Here is a 25,925-nt window from a genome sequence, read left to right as displayed (position 1 = left end):
GTGCTCGATGTCGGAATGAGCGGGACCCAGCCGGGGTGTGAAACTGACAAGTAACAGAGGCGGATATGTCAGATTTTAGCCTGATGTCGGGGTGGGCGGTACCTGGCCGGGTGGGCGGGACTCAGCAGCTATCAAACACCAGCCAACTATTGGGCTGCTTAAGAAAAGGGGCGGGCCACATACACTTAGTGGCCCGCCCAGATCCCATTGGCTGGTGTTTGGTAGCTGGCCCACCCCGACATCAAGCTGAAATCTGACAGATCCTCCTCCTCTCAGTTGCTTGTCAGTTTCACACACTGAGCGCGGCGCCGCTGAGTGTGGAGGAGAGAGGACGGCAGTCAGTGTTCATGCGCTGCATGTCTGGGGTATCGATAGTGAGTGGACTGGTGGCAGCTTAGGCGCCAGGTTGCGATTTCTGGTCACATTGGTGACCTGGCGCCTGGGGTTTGTTGAGCCCTGGAGTAAATACAAAATGCAGTTTTTAAATGATGGTTTAATTTGTTAAGTTAAGAAAGCTGTCCAAACCTGCCTGGCTTTGTGTGAAAAGTAATTGCCCCCTAAACCTAATAACTGGTTGCGCCACCCTTGGCAGCAACAACTGCAATCAAGCGTTTGCAATAACTGGCAATGAGCCTTTCACGTGGAGCAATTTTGGCCCACTCTTTGCAGAATTGTTTTAATTTAAGTCCAGGCTTTGACCAGGCCATTCCAAAACCTAAATTTTGCTTTGTTTGAACCATTTGGAGGTGGACTTGCTGTTGTGTTTCGGATCATTGCCCTGCTGCATAACCCAAGTGCACTTGAGCTTGAGGTCACAAACTGATGGGCGGACATTCTCCTTTAGGATTTTCTGGTAGAGCTCAGAATTCATGGTTCCATCAATTATGGGAAGTCGTCCAGGTCCTGAAGCTGCAAAGCAGCCCCAGACTATAATGCTACCACCACCATGTCTGACTGTTGGTATGATGGTCTTGTTATGAAATGCTGTATTTGTTTTATGCTAGATTTAATGAGGCGCACACCTTAGAAAAAGTAAAAATGTTTCAGTCCACAGAATATTTGCCTGAAAGTCTTGAGGTTAATCGAGATGTTTTTTTGGTAAATGTGAGATGAGCCTTTGTGTTGTTGTTTGGTCATCCGTGGCTTTGGCCTTGGAACTCTCCCATGGATGCCATTTTTGCATGAACACTGATCTTACCTGAGGCAAGTGAGGCCTGCAGTTCTTTTAGATGTTGTTTTGGGTTCTTTTATGACCACCTGGATGAGTCGTCGTCGTCATATTCTTGGGAGTAATTTTTGTAGGCCTTCACTCCTCAGAAGGTTCACCACTGTTCCAAGTTCTCTCCATTTGTGGATAATGGCTCTGCCCGTGGTTCACTGGTGTTCCAAAGACTTCCTAGACCGATACATGTGTTTCACTTTGTTTCTAATCTGTTCTTAAATTTTTTTAGATTGTGGAATGATGTGTGGCTTTTTGTGATCTAGTATTGTGCTTCACCTTGTCAGACAACTTCTATTTATGTGATTTCTTGATTGAAAAGGTCTGGCAATAATCAGGCCTGGGTGTGGCAAGTGAAATGTAAATTAGCTTTCCAAAAAATTGTAGTTAATCACAGTTCATTCATGATTCAGCATGGGAGGGGACAATTACTTTTTCACACAGGGCCAGGCTGGTTTGAACTTCTTGTTTCCCTTTTTTAAACTAAAAACGACATCTTGGATTTACTTGGGTTATCTTTTATGTAACATTTAAAATTTTGTTTGATCTGAATCAGCGTGAGAAATATGCAAAAAAAAATAAAAATCAGGAAGGGGACAAATTTTTTCACACAACTGGTATAACTATAGGCAACAATTTTTTTTTTTTTTTTTTTTTTTTTTTTTTTAACTTTTGGAAAGAGTGGAGAGGGATTAAAACTCTTGTCGGTTTTTATTGCTTTCTGTGCCCCCATTAAGGAGATTCACCCTTTCCATTTGTCTCATTTACCTTTATCATTAAAAGTAAAAGAAAATCCCAAATCTTTTAATGGGCACTTGTTCTGGTGACCTTGGGATCCCCAAGGAATTACCTTAATTTGTAGGGATTTACTCTCCCTTCCCTTTTGTCAATAGCACAAGAAATTAAGGGAAATCGCTGCAATGAGACACAGATGGCGAACAAAAAAAAAAATCTGGCGGGTTATTGTTCTATCCAAAATGAAAAAAAGTTTAGCCTGTTGTGTGTGTGTGTGTGTGTGTGTTTGTTCTTTCGAGGAGACATAGCTTGTCTCTAATCCAATATAGAGCTGCCTGCTCATTTATAAATTTAGATTTATTAACACTTTAAAGAGGTTATAATCCTGTGTAAGTTGTACCTAATAGGTAAGCCTAGTATAAAGCTTACCTATAGGTACTGTAAATATCTTCTAAACGTACGCCGTTAAGGAGATATTGCATACTGCGCCGATTACGCATGTGCTCTGAAGGAACGGCCGCCCGTACCATTTCTTCAGGAGCGCGTACCATGACCGGTAACTCCCGTGCACGTGTGGGAGTGACGTCACATGACCCTGGAAGGACGACGGACGAAGATGGATGCGGCTTGTAGCGGGGACGACACAGGCTTCGTTTGCAGGTGTCGCATAATGTGCTAGCAGGCGATGCATACTAGCACATTATGCCTTTACTTTGCAGGGAAGAAAAACCACCAGGGTTTACTTCCTTTCAAAAGCAAATGGACGGGGTCTAAAAAGTATTAAAAATTCTTTATAATTGGAGTTCAGCTTTAAGAAAAAGGAACCATTGTTTACAGAAGTACATTTATTTGTGGTGTATATAAATTGCTACAGGAGGAAGCAATTTTTTTTGTGTGGGGGGGATGTCTCTTTACATGGTGATGTAACCAAACCACATTGTAAATTAAGAGCTGCGGGTATTGGCTCGCCGCCATCTTCCTGTACTGTATTTGTAGCATTATTCCCTCCAAGAAGCCCAGAGCATTTCCTTAGGTTTCTTTATTTCCTGAGAAACATCACTTGTGCTGGAGAGTGCCGTCTTAAGCTGGCCATACACCTATAGATTATCTGCAGATTTTCTATGGTTAGATGGAAAAAGTACAACAGATTTCTCAATGTTCGCTAAACTGTGTGGATGGAGGAATCTCCCACTTTTCCATCTAGCCATAGAAAATCTGCAGATAATCTATAGGTGTATGGCCAGCTTAAGTTTAAAAGTCCTCTGGACCCACCCACATTCCCAGTACTCCTACAGCGGTGATCTTCTGGTGCTGTGGAAGTTAGTACAGCCTCAGGACCCGTCATTGGCAATAGTGCCGACTATGCCTGTCCTATCCAGTATCCCCCTGCATTCATAGAATCTGTACTATAGTTTCCATCAGTGAAAAGTGCATGGTTGGACGAGTGAATGAAAATCATTATCTGTAATAATCCCGGCAGCACCAGAAGATTACCACAGCTGGGGTATGGGGGGGGTGGGAGTTTGGAGCAGAGGACTTCAGATTTCAAGACAGCAGCCACCAGCACAAGGGACAATTCTCATTGAATGGAAGTACTGTCCACTGTGCAAAAACAAACAATTAGGCCTTAATCCCTTCTCTACATCCAAAGGGAAAAAGATACTGTGCCATTTTGTAATACAAAATGTCATTTTTTTCTTTAATTATCTTGTAAAAAAAATAAAATAAAATAGAAGAACCAAAATAAATCTATCAAAACCCAAAACAAAAATGTATTCTGTTTATCAGCCCTTATGTGGTAACTGCATTTGTTTTCTTTCAGAGATTTTCCCCTTTTTTTACCTAGGGATCCTATTTCCATTACTTATATAGTCCGTTTACGCAGCGCTTCACATATACATTGTACATTTTACATCAGTCTTTAAGTCCTCTTTGTATCTATGTAGGAGCATCTTTGTCACCCTTAAACAGAATTATGATACCCGCTTCTCTCCAATTTTCTATAATGTAGAGTAGAGGGCAGTGGTGGCTGGTGCTCCATTTTTTAGAGGGGGGGGGGGGGGCGCTGCAAACCGACTTCCTCGGAGGCCTCGCCCTGTGTCTCCTCCACGGCACCCAATACCATTGCTTCTCCTCTGTCAATTTGGGTTTAAGACCCGCTTCCTGATTGGCCGGGAGGAGACTAAGGAACACAATAGCGAATTTTTATTCGCTGTTGTCACACAAGTGGGTGGGCTCAGGGCTTAGTGCCAATTTGCCATACTACTTCTTGGTCCCTGGCTTTGATGGCATGACTGTTGAGAGATGGGACATCTCTGAATCCATGTTTCCTATGATCTAAAATCTAGGAAGGCTGCTTTCTGCAAGGTGTATCATTAGACATGGAAAGCATACTTCACTTGGTTTTCGTCTCGGGGCTTTTAGCCTTGAAGTTTTTCTGTTGGGCAAATCCTGTTCTTCCCACAGCTTGGTTCGGGGCAGCACTTGGCTCTCAGGACTAATAAAAGTATTGCAAACTTTCCATTTTTCTGCACAGAGCAGCCCCAATTTTCCTCTTCTCGGGTCCCCCCGCCGTCACTCCTGAAACCCCCCCCCCCCCCAAGCCCCCCCGAGTGCTAACCATAGCAAGCCGTTTGCTATGTGGGCTCTCGTGCGGGCTCGCTCCCAAACCTCCTGTGTGTGTCCCACACTCCATCCTCACTTGACCATCATTCAAGCTTATGTTCTCAAGCATCAAGTTCTACCCTTTGCTGTCCAGGTGCATTCTTCTAGGCCTGTGTGTGCTTCTTGGGCTTTTTGGCAGCAGGGCAACTTTTTACCAGATTTACAAGGCTTCTACCTAGTCTTCAGTTCACACACTGTATTGAAGTTCTATCAGGTGGATGTTTTGACCTCATCTGATGCCAGGTTCGGGAGTAAGTTCCTTCAGGCCTTTTGAGCTGCAGACAATCCAAGGCGTACTGTTTTTTTTCTTTGGACCTGTTAGCTCTTGACTGCTGTGTCCCCATCTTTCAGGTACATTGCTTTTTAACCTCCAAAAATGTAAAGGCTTCCTGCGTCCCTTAATGGACTCCAGAAAAGGGGATTTTACCAGGAGTACAAAAATCCTATTTTTCTTTATATGCTCAGGTATATTTCTCAAGATTGTGGCTTTCCTAAGCCTAGCATCTAGGGAGAAAAACTGAGAAGTTTCCTCATAAACTGGTTTCTGGCTTGACACTTGGCACACAAGGAAGCTTGGAGTATATGTTGTAACTACTGTTTATTTTGAGATGTGTAAAACAAGTAATATTTTTTTTTTAAATATCTTCTTTTTTCTTTTTTAAGATCTGTCTCGGAACAGGCTGTCGGAGATTCCTGCTGAGATCTGCCATTATGTTTCCCTGGAAAGCCTAAATCTTTACCAGAACTGTATCCGCTATGTGCCAGAAGCTACTCTTAACCTGCAAGCCTTGACCTTCCTTAATCTCAGGTATCATCTCTGTTTCAAGCTTTTTTTTGTCTTGCATGCACCAAAAAGATCAAAACTTTTCATGGCACACCTGAAAAGATATAACCAATTTTGCGATGAACTTTATTTTGACATATATGTTTAATTTTCAATTTTATGTTTAGGATGTGCCTGCTTTCCAAGAGCAAATCAGATTGAAGCGATTGTAATCTTTGTACTTTCACTTGCTTCCTTGCTTTTCATATAACCGTTTTTCTTTCAGTTCCAGACTTGTTAAATTAAAGTGGTGGTTTAGTCACTCTATTTTCACACAATCCTCTGTTTGATAAAGTAAGGTGCCTGTGTTTTATAAATAAAATGCCATTCTATACCTTATTTTATAGCTCCACTCGGCGCTCACGTGACCGGCCGCCTCTCTTCTCTCGATGTGACAGCTGCAGGGGGAGAGAGGGGAAGAGGAGTGAAGTGGCCAGTCACGTGAGTGCCAGGCGATGCTATAAAAATTTTTGGGACATTGAGTGAGGCACAAGACATGTAGGATAAATTATGTAAATTGTTTAATTGGCATAAAAAAAACAAGGCATACCTCATAATGTGATAAATGATTGAACATGAGTATTTAAATCTTTATACTAAATAATGACACTAAAAAAAGAAAAAATACACACTCACTCACTATGTATGTGTGTACATGCACACATCTGAAATCGCATGGTGTTCCATGAAAGTAGCTGGTATAAAAACCCAAATGCTTTTTTTGGTAATGAAATAATAAAAAAGAGTTATAGGATACAGATGAATCACAGTTGAGGTCAAGCTATGTGTTGGGAACATGACATTGAATAGGCTCGACCCGTTTTGTGGCCAGGAGGAAACGCATAGCATATCTGAAAAAAATAAAAAAAAGGTACCGAATAGGAACTGGTGTTTTGCCCATATGGTAAGAAAAAAAGGACAAGGGGAAACAAGATGTGTATCTCCCTGGAATACTTGCCTATAAATTGTTCTAAATAAGCAGTGCTGAAAGTCAGGATCTGCATAGCAAGTCTATCCCAGGAGCTGAGGCAATGAACCCAAGGAAAAATTGAGTGCGTCGACACACCCCAAGATCACCCTCCAAACATAACAGGCAAGGGTGAAAAAATCCAAATGTGTCTTTAGAGTAAATGATATAGGACCAATACAGTATATGTGACCAAACCAGCGCCAAACTGATAAGAGGCATGGAGGAGCTCAGCTATGAGGAAATTATTAGAGGAACTGAATGTATTCTCTTGAGATGAGGAGATTAAGGGGGGATATGATTAACACTTACAAATACATAAGTGGTCCATGTAGTGAACTTGGTGTTGAGTTATTCACTTTAAGGTCATCACAGAAGACAAGGGGGCACTCCGCGGCTAGAGGAAAAAAGATTTTATCTCCAAATAAGGAAAGGTTTCTTCACAGTAAGAGCTCTGAAAATGTGGAATAGACTTTCTCCAGAAGTGGCTTTGTCCAGCTCAGTAGATTGCTTTAAAAAAGGCCTGGATTCTTTCATACATAAAATATAAATGGATGTTAACATTTATAGGTAAAGTTGATGCAGGGCAAATCCAATTGCCTCTCGGGGGATCAGGAAGGAATTTTTTTTTTCCCCCTGCTGTAGCAAATAGGAGTATGCTTTGCTGGGGTTTTTTTACTTTCTCCGGATCAACTGTGGATGCAGGATTGTGTATGGGATTGTATGAGGTGTGTTGTGGTTTTTTCTTTTTATTTATTTATTTATTTATTTTTTTAACTAGATGGAATTGTGTGTGTGTGTGTGTTTGTTTTTTTTTTTTTTCCCCTATGTATGTAAATGGTACCAGTATATACGTATTCATGGACTATAAAAACCAACACCCATTGCCTGAAAAAGTGAAAAGCGTGGTGGATGCAAAGTGAAGGGAATCGTATACCACAAAGAGAAAAGAAAATGAGAAGGTGAAAAATCACATGATCATGCAATTTCCCCAAAGGGAGAAGGGGTGAGGAAAAACAAAGTGTGCGGTCTGGTTGATGAAGAGGAAAGCGCAGGGATAGTTACCTGGTGACATTTCAGAGACCTGCTCCAAAATATGGTGTGAATGCGTGAGGAGACCATCTAACTGGTACACGAAGGGAGAGATTGGACGCCATCAAACGGTTTTGCTGCTGTGGCGAGGCCAGTCTCACCTCGATTCTCCATGCTTAGCGTGACGCTTGGAGGAGCCTGGGGAATGTCGGGCATTACTTATACCCCCACTGGGAATTTTGTTCACACTCTGGCTCTCTGGATATTTACCATCTGGTCCGCCGGAGTCTCTGTGATTGTTCAGAGGATGGCCGCGATGTTATGACGTCAACCAGCACATGCCGATTTACTTTGGCTGAATGGCATTGGCAGGCAAAAGGGCATTCAGGTCTGCCGGGTGCCCGTGATCATGTCACAGAGAGGAAGAACAGGGAGATGCTTTTGTAAACAAACATTTCCCCGTTCTGCCTAGTGATAGGACAGTGCTCACAGCTCTGTCATCGAGAGCTGTGATCACTGTTCTGTGTTGAAGTCCAGCCCTCTCAGAATCACTCCCTAGGACACGCCTAACCCCTTCACTGCCCTTTAGTGGTTAACCCCTTCACTGCCAGTGTCATTTGCACAGTGCATTTTTATAGTACTAAATTCTGTATAAATGTCAATAGTCCCAAAATAGTGTCAAAAAATGTCTGCGGTGTCTGCCATAATGCCGCAGTCCTGATAAAAAAATAAAATAGCAGATGAGGCTAAGTCGCCTGACAAGTCGCCCCTGTGTGAACCGGATCTTAAAAGGACAGCTCACTGCCTTCAGGGCCAAATTTGCTGTGTCTGTTATATTGCCACCAACATACTATCTGGTCTAGAGAGGCTGGTGTACTACTGTGTTTTTGTGGAAGATTGTGGCTCAGCCATGTTATAAATCCATTAAATACATTTGTGTTTGCAATGTTGGAGTAGTTCAGTCTGGTTATTTTTCTTCATTCCCACACTTACTCTTTAAAAGCAGGTATGATTTTTGAGCAGATTGATTTTAATTATCCTTTTTGCTGTGTTTTTGGTTTTCCCCTTCAAGTCGAAACCAACTTACTTCACTTCCGGGGCACATCTGCAGTCTACCTCTGAAAGTTCTTGTAGCAAGTAACAACAAGCTGGACTCCTTGCCAGAGGAGATTGGTCTTCTAAAACACCTGACAGAACTGGTACGATTTTATTGATTATTTAATGGCATGTTAAAGCAGTATTAAACCCCAGGGAAAAGATTATATTGCAGCTTACCAATACTTTGATGTGATGACTGTATTTGTTTTTATCCTTTTGTTTTTATCTGATTCTGTCAGTCAGTTTTTGAACAGGACAAGCTGTCATGCAAATGTTGCAATTAGTGTGTTAAGACAAACCATTTATCACTGACGGGTGCTTACAATAGACAGCTTTTATTCATGGAAAAACTTTATCCCAAATGGAAAATACTGTTGCCATTACTGCAGTGTGAGCTGGAGTTTGGCTTCAGTCTAAATATGCTAGTCCATTTAACACTCCCTACCCTGAGGCTGACGATGTATCTGTCTAAAGGTGCCCCCTGTGCTCCTTCATTCAGAGTATAGGCACTGTAATACAGAAGGTGTGTTACTGACTGGGTCAACAGGAGAAAACGGAGGAGGAAAAAGCCTAAGAAAAGAAAATGAATGCAGCCACCCAAAGTGGTTGTAAAGGTAGAAGTTTTTTAACTTTTTTTGCATTCTATGCCTTAAGGTAAAAAAAAACTTAAAAAATTGGTGTGCAGGATCCCCCCCCCCAAGCAACCATTCCCCCCCCTCCCATACCTGCCCAAGCCCATTCTCGATCCAGCACTGTGCCCGAGATCAGTGGCGCTCTGCTGTATCACAAGTCGGAGAGTCAGCCAAGCCTGCTGGTGTGGCACTAAAGGAGGCAGCTTCCTATGGTAGAACACTGAGAAAAGGAGGAGTCTGGAGTGGCAGCGTGGAACGTGAAGAAAAGCTTTGGGGCTGCTCTGTGCAAAACCATTGCACAGAGCAGGTAAGTATAACATGTTTGTTATTTGTAAATCTTTTATTTTTTTTTATTTTTTTTAATCACTTTAACGCCTGGTTTACACCAATGCGTTCAGTGGATTTAAAATTTTACAGAAATGCACTATTATCCATTTAACATGGCTTCTTATGGGTCACATTTACATCTCTGCATTTTTTGGAAAGGATCAGGGACTTTTTGGTTCCATAGGCTTCAATGGAAAATGCATCAAAGATGCAGTGCTTTTGATTTTGATGCGTTTTTACTGGTTTCCCCTCCTGCAAGACAACAGATGCCTCACAAAAACACATAAAAAACGCGTGTTAAAATTCAAAAACACAACCTGCATAAGTGTTAACTAAACCTTATATTACTTAAAATGTTGCAATACTGTATTTAAAAGGCATTTTAACAAGTACACCTTTTATTTAGTCTTTTTGTTTGATTTGTAAGGTGCATGTAAAACTAACAAATCTGTTCATATATTTTGTGCAGGTGATACTGGAAATGATCACTAAATAGAAGACCTACATAGTCTAAATCACATTCTTTTACTTTCCTGTATAGTGAATGAATAGTAGCTGTGTTCTACCTACCGTTCACTTTGTTGCTGCTTTCTATATGCATGACTATGATTGCAAGTTGCATTCAAGTTTTGTATGAAAGATTGTTGCATATGCCATAGTGTTGAAGGGCTTTTGATTGCTATCCTAATATAGGGTTTTTTTTTTTTTTTTCAGGATGTGAGTTGCAATGAGATTCAGACGATACCTATCCAAATTGGCAAATTAGAATCTTTACGTGATCTCAATATTAGAAGAAACCACTTGCAGCAGCTGCCAGAAGGTAAGCAGAATATTTATAGGATTTTATATATTTATTTTGTATCAATATTGGTGATTAGTATGTTTTGTAAGGTGTGTGTGTGTGTGTGTGTGTGTGTGTGTACACTGTTGTCTGGTTCAAATACTCTTTAAAGTGGAAGTAAACCCATGGATTTAAACAGTTTAAAAAAAAAAAAAGGCATGCTGGGAATGCTAACTGCACATTGGCTGTGCTCTCAGCCAAACTATCAAACCATCCAATGGCTGGTGTCATAACGAATCACATGTGCAGAACCATAGCAGTTGAAGATTAAACAGAGGCAAAGATGGCAGCTTCCTTGGCTGAAAATGATAGGGGAGTTTACTTCCACTTTAAGTAGACCAAGTTATGCCTTGTATACGCTGCTGCTAAACCAATGTTTAGATGCAGTTGGGCATTTTTTTCAACTGCTCCTGAACTCTCCTCTGTTATCTTATCAGTACATGTACACAGGATCATTTATAGTTCTAGGCAGTTGAGTTTAGAGGCCTTATTTGGAACACAAAGGGTTCAAAAGCTGAGTTTAGAGGCATGTCAAGCGCCAAATGCTTCTAAACGCAGTAACTCATGTTTAGCCATGTTTCGTTTACAGGCGTTTTTATTTTTGGCTATTTAAAAATAAAAAATAAAATTGTGTATGTATGTATAATCGTTTAGGAGAGGTTGTAAAAAACATCCCGTTTACATGAAGCCTTAAAGGTTCTGTATTTCTAAGGTTACTATCTTCTACCAGGAGATATTGATGCAATAATAAATTAAACCTGTGGGGATTTAAAACTTTGTAGATGCCACTGCTACTTTAGGGCTTTTAAACTCTGCTTCTGCAGTTATGAAATATTAGTAGTAATGGAGTTCATTTTGTTTTTCACAGACTCTTAAAAAATATTGCACAATTGTTTATATAGGAATTTCCTCTGAGCAATGTCTAAACTATGCTGGCATGAGATGATCCATGCAGAAAAGCATTGCATGTGGGGCCTTTTAACTCTCGCAGTAGTAATGCCAATTTTTATGACTGTGTGATAAATGAGGGGGCGAGAGAACAGTTTAAATCTTTGGTCCACAATTAAACCCATTCGCAAACTATAGACACGTTATACAATTTTTGAGGTTTTTTTTGCCTTAGCTATGCTGTCTCTGTTGCAGTTATTTATTCATTTCAGTTTGGCCCATCAATTGTGGGAGCTAGATATATACATACACAGTATCTCACAAAAGTGAGTACACCCCTCACATTTTTGTAAAAAAAAAATTCTATATTTTTTCATGTGACAACACAGACATTGTAGCAAAGTAGCTAGTATAACCGTGTACATTTACTATCCCATCAAAATAACTCATCACACAGCCATTAATGTCTAAACCACTGGCAACAAAAGTGAGCACAGCCCTAAGTGAACATGTACAAATTGGGCCCAAAGTGTCCAAATTTTGCGTGGCCACCATTATTTTCCAGTACTGCCTTAAAGAAGTAGTAAACCCTCACTAAAAAAAAAAACACCCTGCCGGACAAAAACATAATGAGCTAGTATGCATAGCATACTAGCTAGTTATGAATTGCTTATCTGAGATCGAAGTGACCCTCGTTAATCTCTTCTGTCGCCCCCATGATACCCAGAGTGACTTCCGGGTATCGCTGCTCTGGTGCTGTGACTGGCCAGAGCAGTGATGACGTCACTCTGGCGCATGTGCGCAGGAGCAGTCAGTGACGGCATGATCGCCTTCACTAATGGCACGCTCAGCACGCCTGCGCCGTTGTCTGACGCGCATGTGCCATAGACATCGGTGCCCGTTTTTAGGAAAATATCTATATAACCATGTAGGTTAAGGAGATATTTCTTGCACCTACAGGTAAGCCTTAATCTAGGCTTTCCTTTTGGTTAAAGTGGTCTGTAAGGGGTTACGACCACTTCAACCCTCTTAAGCTCTGGTGAACTCCATGCTCAAGAGTTTGCCACTGGAGTCCTCTTCACCTCCTCCATGACGACATCATGGAGCTGGTGGATGTTGGAGACTTCACGCTCCTCCACCTTCCGTTTTAAGGATGCTCCAATAGGGTTTAGGTCTGGAGACATGCTTGGCCAATCCATCACCTTTACCCTCAGCTTCTGTAGCAAGGCAGTGGTTGTCTTGGAGGTGTGTTTGGGGTTATCATTTTGGCATACTGCCCTATGGCACAGTCACCGAATGTGAGGGGGATCATGCTCAGCTTCACTATGTCACAGTACATGTTGGCATTCATGGTTCCCTCAATGAACTGTAGCTCCCCAGTGCCAGCAGCACTCATGCAGCCCCAAATCATGACACTCCCACCACCATGCTTGACTGCTGAAGCTCAGTTTTAGGGTGTTGGCAACCTTCTTTTAGCCTAGGCCATCTTTATGTAAAGCAACAATTTCTTTTTTTTTTTTTCAGATCCTCTGAGTTGTTTGCCATGAGGTGCCATGTTTAACTTCCAGTGGCTAGTATGGGAGAGTCAGAATGATGACACCAAATTTAACACACCTGCTCCCCATTCACACCTGACACCTTGTAACACTAATGAGTCGCATGACACCGGGAGGGCAAATGGCTACTTGGGCCCAATTTGGACATTTTCACTTAGGGGTGTACTCACTTTTGTTGCCAGCGGTTTAGCTATTAAGACTGTGTGAGTTATTTTGAGGGGGACAGCAAATTTACACTGTTATACAAGCTGTACACTCACTACTTTACATTGTAGCAAAGTGTAATTTCTTCAGTGTTGTCACATGAAAAGTTTTAATAAAATATTTAATGAAATGTGAGGGTGTACTCACTTTTGTGAGATACTGTGTGTGTGTGTGTGTGTGTGTGTGTATACACTCACTTCTATCCGCCTTCTCCACATATATATGCCATGGCTCTGGTGGGCATCATTGATGGTTTGGTCTTTCTTGATAACCTCTGTGCTTAACACAATTCAGCCATAGTTATAATTATTAATCCCAAAGCCTGCTCACCCACTCACACCTATTGATCACATGGAAGACCACTGCACACTGATTGAATGTGAAACCTGGCTTTCACATTATCTGATTTAACTAAACAACTTGTCCTATAATGGGATAAGCAGGGGATGGATTCCACTCCCCTCAAGTGCACGCAGCGCCTCCAGCCCAGACTTTTTCAATTTAGGATGGAGTGTGGAAAACCTTCTCAATGTAGAATCTGTCAGTTTCTAATGTGCATCTATGATTAAAAATGAGATATGTGATGAAGCACTAGATTTCAAGGTTGGTTAGGCAATAATAGATTTACATGTAAGGCGTAAGAGAAACCCAGACTGTATGCTATGTTCACAGCCTAACAAATCATGTACAACTATGAACAGAATATGTAGTTATGGACATATAAAAGAGAAACTGAGTACCCTTTAAAAATGTTATTATGTACAATTAGAAATGTTTTACACAACATTAAAAATTGCTCTGCACATAGGGGTTCAGAAGGTTTCATGTGAACTGAGTTTATTTCTAAGATACTTATCAAGAGCCCCCTCTTTGGAATATATGTGCCTTTACTACCATGCTGTCTTTATGATGACTTGCTCATATTGGGTCTGAATGGTTCCCCATTCTGAAGTTGGCCCTTTTAAAATGTGTACAAGACCATTGGCTGTTTCCATCTGAGAGGCAGTGGCTTCACCTTGGTTTACTCATCTGCACCTCTGTGAGCTACAAACATATACTATGAATTCTAGTCTACCCTACTGGCTGATATTACTATTAAAGATTAGGAGTGGGTTCCAGTGTACGGATTCTGTCACGTGCTCCTGAAGTAGGATTCCTGAACAGCATCAAGTCCACGTGTGAACTGTAATCAGATTCTTTGCATGTTGTGGAGAACTATTTTTAATGTGTAATAGGTTTGTAATGGTACATAATAAAGTTATTGTTGTAGTACTCAGTTTCACTTCTATACAGCCACACAAAGTCCATGACTACATGTTCTGTTCATAGTTGTACATAGTTTCACATGTAGCTAGAAATGCCTTTCTGTCTAGCTTGATAAGCTTCCTTGATTGCGGTAACGCATAATCTTCGTGCCCTTTTAATGTACTCACTCATGTTACCACTTTTGCAGAGTGCTTTGTGCTGTAGCTACAATAAAATGTTAGGATTGCTGGATACAGACATTACACTAGCAATTACATGCAAGCGCCTACAAATAGCTCCAGGAGCTGTCAGCCTCCACGTGTTTGGCAAATTGAAAGTAAAAATCCAAAAATGACAAATCTGACTGAATCTAAAAAAGCAGTGATGCAACAATGTGTGGCTAACTTTGCATATTCAGAATTAATCTATGACCAAACAAATTGGCCAACTGACTAATGTGAAGACCAACGTAAACAAAATCATTCAAATGTACCAATGTAATTGCAGCAGCGGGAACGACAGGGCGCGAAGGCTCATGCGGACTCCCCAACAGGAGCATCGTATGAAGCTCTGATGGAGGCGAGGCGTGCTTTATATCCATACACTTCACGGGTCAATCCTGTGTAGAGATGTTGAAAAGTGCTCAGTCTTTGCGAAGGGAGATAAGAATGGGAAACTTTTGGCAATGCTGGTAGCTGACTATCACCTGCATTCCAGTTATCAAAGACCAGTGTGGTGTGTTGGTTAGCAAACCCGGGCATATTATGCAGGAGTTTGCCAAGTACTATTCCTCTTTATTCTCCTATCCCTTTTTATGACCCTCAACCCCTGGATTCCTTTTTAGGGGACCTTCCAATACCAAAACTATCAGAAAGGACAAGAATATATTGGATGCTAAAATCGCGGCTAAATAAATTCAGAAAGCAATATTTACACCCCCCCCCCCCAAATAAAGCAAGAAAAAAAGGCTAAATAAATATATATTACAAAATTATCTAAACAAATCTGACCATAAAGATATATTATTATCCCAAGTGTATCATAAATGTGAAAAATTATTCAAATCGAACCGTAATAGATCAATAAAAAGTAGAATTAACTCTACTAAAAGTTCATAGAGAGTCCCAGAGGAAAGTAAATTCTTCCACAGTGAAGAAAAAGTGAAGTAAATCCAAGGACGTGTGTCACATGTGAAAACCAGCACCTCCACCACAGTACAAGCTGCCGCTTGCCAGATGGTAATGGTTCTTTATTACAGAGAACCACAGATGGCTTGTTCCCCCAGCCTGGGTTCTTGAATGGATATGATAATATGACCAGACTCCCCCAGTTCCGACCCAACAAGGATCAAGATGATATAAGAGGCACACTGGTCAGTAAAAGTGCAGTCCTGCATTCCACGTGGCTCTGCGGGTCCTACCTCTGTTCTGGATAGCTGGAATGGATGGAGACGCTGACTGGAATGGATCACAGTGTTGCTCAGGAGCAAAGGAACCAAGCAGCTCCGCACAGACCAGCATGGACCGTGAAACAGGAAGTGATGTCACCGTAGTCTGATTGGACCTAGGCAGGGCTGCAGTGGTGAAAGGCTACACGCTCTGCACTGACTGCTCCTTCTATTGGCCTGCCAATAGATTTTAAATCTTTAAAATAAATATTCATTTTATACTTCCTGAGGCATGCACCTGTCTGGGTTCCAAAGTCATACTTTTGGAAACTTGACAGCAGCATCTCATCGTTAATCTGGGCTCCTGCTGGGTCTCAAAGAATAGGACTCGGGGTGCTGCAGTAACCTGGGGATCAGGGAGGCTTGGCACTGCCCGACTGGCAAAAATATTATCTAGCGGGGGGTGTGGGGGTGCGGGTTATTTAGAAGGTTTTTGCTAGTTGGGCAAGCGGCCTTGCATGGATGGTGTCCAGTTGACACTTCCAAATGTTTGTTTTTTTTCCCCCCCAAGACATATCATACAAACGGAACTTTAAAAAAAAAAAAAAAGTACCAATGTAAGTTTATCCTATCAGGTAGAAATTCCTGCTACACATTAAGGCTTGGTTCACATATATGCAAATTCGTTGCGTTTTTTAACTGAATCGGATTCGCATGACCTGTGAAATAATATTGATTTCCATTTGAAGCTGGTCACTTATATATGCAGTGCACCCGCAGAGCAAATTTAAAGAGCCCTGGGCCTTTTCTGAGCACTGCAGTGTGGTTCAGGTGCAAACTCCAGGCTTATGGCATTCTATAGGAATGCTTCTGAATTGCATATGTGTTAAGGATTCTGTTCAGGGTTTCAGCACGGATTGCTCTCCTACTACACGGTTTGGCCAGTACTGAAGACAGAGCTGTGGCTAAAATCCAGTCCTGAGCCTAGCAAATTCACATCAGATTTGCTTCAAAAATACACCTTAGCTGCTGAACAAATTCTTCCAGGCCGTTTTTTAGTTTTCAGTGCTGTGATAGTTTGACAATCAAACTATCAGGGTGTTGGCTAACTTCTCCTAAATGCCATTCCTCTTGTCAACTGTGTTTTTGCAGAAATAAAGCTTGACACATGTAAACTTTTTCTGGCGTGTCAAGCATTTGGGAATTAATTTCTTTGGCCAGAATTCTGCCCAGCACTTGCGCATTAATGGCCGTTTACATGTGTCAAGTATTTTTTCTGCCAAAGTTTAGCTGCCCCTGGAGGCGTTGACAGCGTTTTTGTGTTAGAGTATCTCCGCGCTGTCACCAAGGGTCTAAGCTATTTATAAGGGTAGGTTGCAGCAAACCACCGGCAGAGGTATAAACCCTAACCCCCAGATAGTATATTTAAAAATCAAATAAATGGTGTTGCGCTACCTGAACTAAATAAAATTAAAGTGCCTTATGCTTATGTAAATAGTGACAGTGTTAAGTGATAATAAATAATGGTAGATGGTATTGCACTACCTGAAAACGTTAAGCTAAACTATACTAAATTAAAATTAAAGTGCCTTGTGCTTATATAGAAAATAGTAGTGTTAAATGAGTGACCCACTCCCAGGAGCAGTGTCTCCTTCTTATTGAGTGATGAATTGTTCCTTTAGATAAATATATGTGATAGTAAGAATATAAATATTAAATATTATGTACAATTAAGAATATGAAAATAATCCAAAGTTGTGAAGTTTCTCCAACAAATTAATCCTTGAATAATCAATGAAAAGGGATATCCAGTCTGTTACAAATCATAAACCAAAAGTGTCATGTGCTTTAAATATTCAAATGAATATCTCCAAAAAACTCATAAAATATTTTTCCTTATATTAAAACGTGCAACACACAATGCATGCTTAAACAAGAAGCTCTCTGCCTGGGACATACACACAAAGTTGGTCTGTGAAATGAGTAAGACCTCTGTGGATGGTATTGAAGCTTAAGATCCATATGGAAATTATCTGAGGTGAAAAAACCCAGCCGAGGGGGCCAGTACCCATCTACCAGGAATTAGGGCACAACCCCTGGACCCTGTTGTTTGTTTGGTTTGCTGTTTACCTTACAGCAGTAAGGTAAGGGGCCACTTTACCTGGTGTGCCGTGAACACTGGAGATACAGGAATCACAAATAGCGTTTTTGTGTTGTTGTTTTTTTTTTTTGTGCCTTTTTAAATGCCCCTTCCTCTAAACTCCACTACGTGCACGGACACACAGCCTAACCTATAGGGACTTTCTAGGCAGGAAAAAAAAATGCAGGGCATCCCTAAAAGGAGAGTTAAAAATTTGTGTGCGCATGAGCCCTTACTTGGTCTTGCAACAATATACCCATTTTGAATTTTAAGTGGTTTTTGGAGACTAATACAGCTTTCTTTTGGTAATTATTTAATAGCCACTAGGATTTCATTTATTACTATATAAATGGAAAATGGACCTAAAGTTGATAAAAAGGAAAGGGTTTCTTTTTTTTTTTTTTTCCCCCTTTATTTTTAAAGGAAAAATGCTCCCACGCTACTGAATTTAAATAACCAGAATAAATATCACATTCTAGTTCTTTCGTCCACATCCCAAGAGTGGACTATTAGCAGATGGCCTTCCTAAGCGGTCAGTGCTCTGCTTACTAAATAGTGCCAATTAGTTACACCCAAGAACTTACACCCCTTAATTTTTATTTTTTTAAACGCTCCACCCCCACGTGTACGTTCGATTGTAAAAAAAAAAAAACACATTAGGAACACCTACATGTTAAATATCACCACATACACTACATGTTGTGTATCGCCAGTGGTGCTGCAGTGAGTGCAAACATTCTAGGGCCATTATTCACAGTAACTCCAAACTGCTAGCTTTTAGGAACATTTCGAGTGTTGCCTATGGAAAATCTAGGGAAGAAAGTTTGTTTTTACAGGCACGTGGAATTTTAATGCTTGACATGTTGAGTATCTAGTCACTCGACGCAACCACATCTTTTGTAATTTATCAAAAAGTTGGGTAATATATTCTGTTTGTGTACAAACATTAACTTCCTAAAAATGTGTGCTTGATAAACTGTTAATATTGTGTGACTAAAAAACTAAAATAAAAATTCAAACTACCACTAATTTTTATTCTCCAGGTCATCCGCTTTCAAAAAGCGTTCGAAGGTTTTAAATAATCTTCACGCGCAATATGAGTCTTTGTACGTATTTCGAAAAATGGCTCAAGTGGCAACTTTTGTATAAACCCCTTTAGAGTCTCTGGACTTTTTTCAGTTTTTTTTTTTTTTTTTTTTTTAGATTGTCTTACTACTGCTGCATTGTTTTGCAATCGACCTAGCCAATCTGGAAATAGTTTTTGGGAATAAATAGCACATTCTTTTGATACCTTTTTAAAATGTTGTTTTTTTATTTATTTATTTATTTTTTGTCGTCTAGAATCAAACTATCAAAATTGGCTGTTTTTTCACGGGGAAAATATAGGATGTAGAAACAATTTCTCTTTTGGATTGTAAGCTTTAACCACTTCAATACTGGGCACTTAAACACCTTCCTGCCCAGACCAATTTTGAGCTTTCAGCTCTGTCGCACTTTGAGTGACAATTGCACGGTCATGCTACACTGTACCCAAATGAAATTTTTATCATTTTTTTTTTGTTTGTTTCAAAACTTTGTAAATAAGTAAGTTTTCTCCTTCACTGATGGGGTTACACTGATGGGCAATAAGACGGCACAGATGAGGTGGCACCAATGAAGTGGCACTGATGAGGTGGCATTGATGGACACTGATATGTGGCACGGGTGGGCACTGGTAGGCAGCATTGTATTATAATGTACTAATGGATGCCAATCAGTGCCAAACAATGCATGCCAATCAGTGATGCCCATTGTGGGCACTGATTGGCGCCCATTGTGGGCACTGGCGCCCATTGTGGGCACTGGCGCCCATTGTGGGCACTGATTGGCGCCCATTGTGGGCACTGGCATCCATTGTGGGCACTGACTGGAATCCCTGGTGGTCTAGGGTGGCATACCTTGTCCTGGGCATCCCTGGTCGTCTGGTGGCGTCCCTGGTGGTCCAGTGTGGGCATCCTGGGGGGTGGGGGCTGCGCTGATAATCGATCAGCACAGACCCCCCGTCAGAGGCGCAGCCGATCGGCTCTCCTCGCGTCTGACAGACGCGAGTGAAGAAAAGCTGATTACCGGCTCTTCCCATTCACACTGTGATCAGCCGTGATTGGACACGGCTGATCACGTGGTAAAGAGTCTCCGTCGGAGACTCTTTACCGAGATCGTAGTTGCAGGGTGTCAGACACCCCGCAACAACGAGCGCAGCGGCTCAAAATCTTGATCACGTCATAGGACGTCCGGTCAGGATTATGAAACCACTTTGCCACCGTCATTTTGTTATAGGACGGGCAGCAAGTGGTTAATGAGCAGGGCCCTCCGATTCCTCCTGTATTGAATTTTATTGTAACTGTACTGTTTGCCCTAACATTGTAAAGCACTGTGGAAACTATTGATTCTATATAAATCCTGGATGATAATGTTCGATTTTATTTCCTCTTACTATGACACAACAGTGACATGCCGATTTAGCTGCAGACACTGATCAGTTTGAGCTGACAGCAGCACATGCTGCTGTCATAATACAGTGTACTGTGTGTGTGGGGGTTATTCTCATCCACCTTAATGTGTGGCTGGCTGAAGAAAAGAAAAATCATGTATGTCCAGCTTTAGTGTGTCTCCACTCTGGATGGAAATCAACAGACAGCCTTGGATAACAAAATTTTCAGTCTGGGGAGCGGACAGAGTTAGGTGCACTAGCAAATGTAGATGAATTTGACTAACAAATTAAAGTGGAACTTTACCCATAACAACATGATAAAAAATAATGTTCTATAGCAAGGAACATACATTCCACATTAATAATTATGCCACTAAAACTAGTGTATGCTGTAAATTGTCTCCAGCGTTGCTCCTGTTCTTGCTGGAGGCTGCAATTTTGCTGAACCCCAGATCCCCAAGAGTATATCATAAAGGGGAACTAAACCCATCCATTTTAACTGTTTGTTTCAAAAAACTGTTACATTCCTGGAATGCCGGGTTTGCGAACAGTCACATTTTCTTGTGTCCTCAACCATATTGTCAAAGCATTAAATGGCAATGTGCACCAATAATGGCAGTTGCAGATCAAACAGAAGCAGCTTCCTTGGCTGTAAAGGATAGGAGGGTTAAATTCTGCTTTAAGGCTGTCAGCAGATTAGCCTCTACAAACTTGCCAGCGCCTAAAACAGAAGCAGCTTCTTTGGCTGTAAAGGATAGGAGGGTTTAATTCTGCTTTAAGGCTGTCAGCAGATTAGCCTCTACAAACTCGCCAGTGCCTAAAACTGTGGAGCAATTGAGCATGTGCAGAGCTGGGTGAGACAGTGTATAACTGGATTTGAAACGGTATAGACTGGAGGTCAGAAACCCGTTGACCACTGGTGGATGACGGGGTAGATCATAAACAGTCCTCTGCTTTGCTGACCCCCACTCCCCGGTACCAGTCTTTCCTCGAGCCTCCTCCTCCACACTCATCCTTCCTCACAGCACAGCAAAAATAGGGAGGTAGCACAGCTCAGAAACGAGGGTGGGAGCTGACCAAGATAATTTTTCAAGTTAACCGGCAGATGATTGGATACCAGGCATAATAAAAAATAAAATCTAAAAATGGCTGACACCAACCACTGCCCCACTCTCCCAGCACAGTGATTAGCAGCTCACGGAAAGCTTCTAGATCATGTGGCGGCCATGATAGCCAATCACAGCGGTCACATGGCTGTAAGCCCCACCGGCCTCCCGGAAATCCAAACCCTCTAAAGGGCCAATGGGTTAAAAAACCCCCGTGTCTAAATGTATACATGGAGCTCTGCTCGGATGCCTCCATAGAAATCGCCCTGCGAGTTTGAGTGAAGTCAGGCGCGATTTTGCACTAGGTATTTTCACTGTGTGCCATTTCTATATCCCCTGCATGCGGGGACATTAGTATTGACGAGCTTCCTCTCTGAATGCCACAGAGGGAAGTCTTGCGATGCTGCTGTGATCATCTCCTGCTTCTCCCCCTTTTGACGGCGCTACAGCACAGGCGCGAGTTTTCCAAAGGGCGGAAGTGACGTCCACAATAGATTCACAAAACCGTACAAGTCTCATTGCCGATACCTGGAAGTGGAGATATAATAGAGATGATAAATAAGGTCTTTCCCAACCTCATTTTATGCCGATTTTAAATGTATTAACATTTGTGATTAGCTATAGTATTTATATGTTGAAAAAATAAGAAAAAATGCCAGGGGTTTACTTCTTCTTTAAAGGAAGTTGATAAATAACATGCTTACTTGCCAGATCACCATATTAAAATAAAGAGGGAGGGGGGTGGGAGGGGGAGAGATTGCAGCCACCACATATTAGATTCGTTAAGCTGCGAGATATAAAATCTTTTTGTTTTTGTGTGTCTTGTGGTTGTGAGTAATCGGTTTTTATTTTTCTGCTATATAAACGACATTATCTTATGACTGAGAAGGCTTACAGTCTTGCACACTTAACTCCCTAGGGATTTGTGTGTACCCTACTGCAGATCCATCTCTGACTGCTACAAGGACAATTGTAGCCACAGAACTAAGAGCAGCTTGGAAAAACATGTAGAACACCCTGAAATTCACAGAAAAGTTTTGACGTATTATAGCAGTAATTCCATCAGAAAATAATTACTTTTTTTTTTCCTTTTCCCTGCCAGAAATTGCAGATTTGCCACTAGTTCGGTTAGATTTTTCATGCAACAAAGTCACAAGTATTCCGGTATGTTACCGAAATCTGCGTCACCTCCAGACCATTATCTTGGACAACAATCCCCTGCAGTCCCCTCCAGCTCAGGTATGTGCTTGATGACCTGAACTTTTATCTGCATACAATAATTGTCTTTAATAATTTAATGACTAAGTTCAAGCTTTATTTTCACAGCACACTTTAACCACTTCAGCTCCAGAGGATTTACCCCTTCATGACCAGGCCATTTTTGCGATGCGGCATTGCGTTATTTTAACTGACATTTGTGCGGCTTTAATGTCACAGTACCCAAATAAAACGGATGTTGTCCCCCCCCCCCCCCCCCCCCCCCCCACAAATCTTTCTTTTGGTGGTATTTGACCACCTCTGCAGTCTTTTATTTTTTGCACTATAAACAAAAGACTTTAAAAAAAAAAAATTGTATTTTCTACCTTCTGCTAAACCTATCCAATACATTTTTATCATCAATTTAGGCCCATATGTATTCTGCTACATATGTTTAGTAAAAAAAAAAAATCACAATAAGCATATATTGGTTTGCACAAAAGTTATAGCATCTACAAACTATGGGATGCTTATGGAATTTTTTTTCACTATTAATGGCGGCGATCGGTGACTTATAGCGGGATTGCGATAATGCGGTGGACAAATCGAACACTTTTAACATTTTAAATTTTTTTGGGAACCAGTGACAATAATGCAGTGATTGGTGCTAAAAATATGCACTGTCGCTGTACTAATGACACTGGCTGGGAAGGGGGGTAACTGTGTTCCTAACCAGTGTTTTTGTATAGTGTAGGAGGTACTTCTACTAGAAGGCATTGATACTTGTCCCTTGACACAGGATCCATGCCTTTCCTATTGATAGAACGGAAATCTGCCTTGTGTACATAAGCAGACTGCCATCCTGCCTCTGTACTGAATGATCGGTAGGTGCTGGTGGACCTCGAGTCTGCGGTACCAGTTGATAGGCTATCGCCATGTTATAATCATTGCGCCCGCTACCTGGAAATGCAGATCACGTGTCTATACACACACACATACACACACACACACACATACACACACACACACACACACACACACACACACACACACACACACACACAACACACACACACACACACACACACACACACCACACACACACACACACACACACACGTACAGCAGACTCTGTAGCAGTATATATCAGCTATAGGGCAGTCGGCAAGGGGTTAACTTTCCCATTAAAGAGGGATTCCACAAAAAATAAAAAATATTAAAAGCCAGCAGCTATAAATACTACAGCTGCTGACTTTTAAATAAATGGACACTCACCTGTCCCGGGTTCCAGCGATGCCAGCAGCCGAGGCCGATCGATCTCTCGGCTGCTGCCGCTACCATTCTAGGTGAGGGAATCAGGAAGTGAAACGAATCGGCTTCACTTCCCGGTTCCCTACTGCGCATGCGCGAATCGCGCAGCGCAATAGGAAATCTCTGCGCTGTCACTGGGGCCCATGTGTGTCCCAGCAGACAGCGCGGCAGGGCAGGAAATGGCGCAGACTCCCACGGGAGTCTATGCCCGGAAGTGGGTGTAAATACCTGTCTTTGACAGGTATCTCCACCCCCCTCCCCCCTGAAAGGTGTCAATTGTGACACCGGAGGGGGGGAGGGATCCGATCAGTGGAGGTTCCACTTTAGGGTGGAATCCCGCTTTAAGGTAATGCTTATGGCAAAATTTTGTTTGGCCACTGAGGAATTCTGGCTCTTCCTAATCCTTCCATACTCACACTACATGTCCATCTTACATCTTGGTCTTTCCCCCGTATCCCTCCTCGAGCACACGTTCTCTATTCCTTCCCCGATATTCCTCCAGAGACTTTTCAGGGTCTTGGTGGAGATAGTATTCCAAGACTGCAAACTGGCTCCTTGCCCCCTCCTTAATTTCTCACTTCCAACCTTTCTGTTTCACCACACAGATAAACAAATCGGCATCAAGGCTTCTTGGGTTAACTGGACCAAGGTGCCATTTCCCCAGTTCGTAGCAGTTCCCTTTACCCAATTCCACTCACGACAGATGCCAATCAGCATATCGGGTTTGTCAGCTGTGTGCATTCCAGACATACACTATTGGCAGGCAGATTTCCTCAGCTATCATTAGATTAAATTAGACTGGGTAGGGTTTGTCTTAGAACTAGTGATGTTCCAGGACCTATGTCACATGTGAGGAATACCAGATGTGGGACTCTTGGCCTCCATTTCCACCGTCAAACTAGACCGTTTTGTATCCAGACACAGGATCTTTAACGGAAGCAGTAGATTCTTTGCTCTGCAGGATCAGTAAACCCTAATCTTTGCATTTCCTCTCTGGAAACATTACTTGTCTGCTCTGCATGTTCGAGATGTGGAGCTTTCTAGTGAACATCATTGCCCCAAACTGGCCCAGACCAATGTGATACAGACCTGGTAAGATTCCTGACAGTCCATGGGTACTGCCAGTTTTTCAGTATCCTGTCTCAAGGTCTGATTTGCCATCCTTCTCGGTTGCTCGTTGTTAAAACCCAGGCTCTAAGTAATTATGGCATCTTTAAGTTTGATTCCTATCTGGGGACACGAAAGACAGACTTCAATTAATGTGACATAAGGGGAGAGTTTGGGACTGTGTGAAGCAGGTGGCCGAATTGAACCACATGAACAAAGTGACTGGTGGGTAATGATCGATAGCCTAATCGCATAGTGTTATGGCATGTACATAGTAACATAACATGAACCGATTGCATGGTTATATGATTAAATTACATATGAATCACATAGTAAGAAGCTAACATAGTAACATGGTAACATGAAAGTGCATGACATTAACAACATGTTAAAAAGGAAACCGCCAGACTCTAAAATCTATGTTCACGTAATGTAACAGGTCCATGACAACTTGGTATAGGCCAATAAAACCAACATGATGTACATATTGTTTGATATCACTCTTGGATTAAAGAGGGATTCCGCCAAAAAAAAAAAAATATTAAAAGCCAGCAGCTATAAATACTACAGCTGCTGACTTTTTTAATAAATGGACACTCACCTGTCCCGGGTTCCAGCGATGCCGAGGCCGATCGACCGCTCGGGCCTCGGCTGCTGCCGCCGCCATTCTAGGTGAGGGAATCAGGAAGTGAAGCGAATCAGCTTCACTTCCCGGTTCCCTACTGCGCATGCGCGAACCGCGCCGTGCAATAGGAAATCTCCGCGCTGTCACTGGGACCCGTGTGTGTCCCAGCAGACAGCGCGGCAGGGCAGGAAATGGCGTAGACTCCCGTGGGAGTCTATGCCCGGAAGTGGGTGAAAACAGGTATTTCCACCCCCCTCCCCCCTGAAAGGTGTCAATTGTGACACCGGAGGGGGGGGGGGGGTTCCGATCAGTGGAGGTTCCACTTTAGGGTGGAATCCCGCTTTAAAAACA

General features: G+C 42.0%; 1 protein-coding gene across 11 annotated transcripts in view; it reads left to right on the top strand.

The window, feature by feature from the left end:
• The window catches only part of LRCH3 (leucine rich repeats and calponin homology domain containing 3), a 151,216-nt gene that overhangs the window by 55,625 nt on the left and 69,666 nt on the right, over nt 1-25,925 (top strand). For all 11 annotated transcript variants that reach the window (XM_077487690.1, XM_077487686.1, XM_077487687.1 and 8 more), the window contains exons 2-5: nt 5,282-5,426; nt 8,513-8,639; nt 10,212-10,317; nt 22,437-22,573. In XM_077487690.1, coding sequence (XP_077343816.1) covers nt 5,282-5,426; nt 8,513-8,639; nt 10,212-10,317; nt 22,437-22,573 — 515 coding nt within the window. The remainder of the gene's footprint in view (nt 1-5,281; nt 5,427-8,512; nt 8,640-10,211; nt 10,318-22,436; nt 22,574-25,925) is intronic.

The sequence above is a fragment of the Lithobates pipiens genome, unplaced genomic scaffold (genome assembly GCF_037356315.1).
Source record: "Lithobates pipiens isolate NorthernLeopardFrog02 unplaced genomic scaffold, aLitPip1_a1.2 Scaffold_18, whole genome shotgun sequence".
Taxonomy (NCBI): domain Eukaryota; kingdom Metazoa; phylum Chordata; class Amphibia; order Anura; family Ranidae; genus Lithobates; species Lithobates pipiens.
Note: the sequence above shows the minus strand (reverse complement) of the source record. Positions and strands in the feature narration are given on the sequence as shown.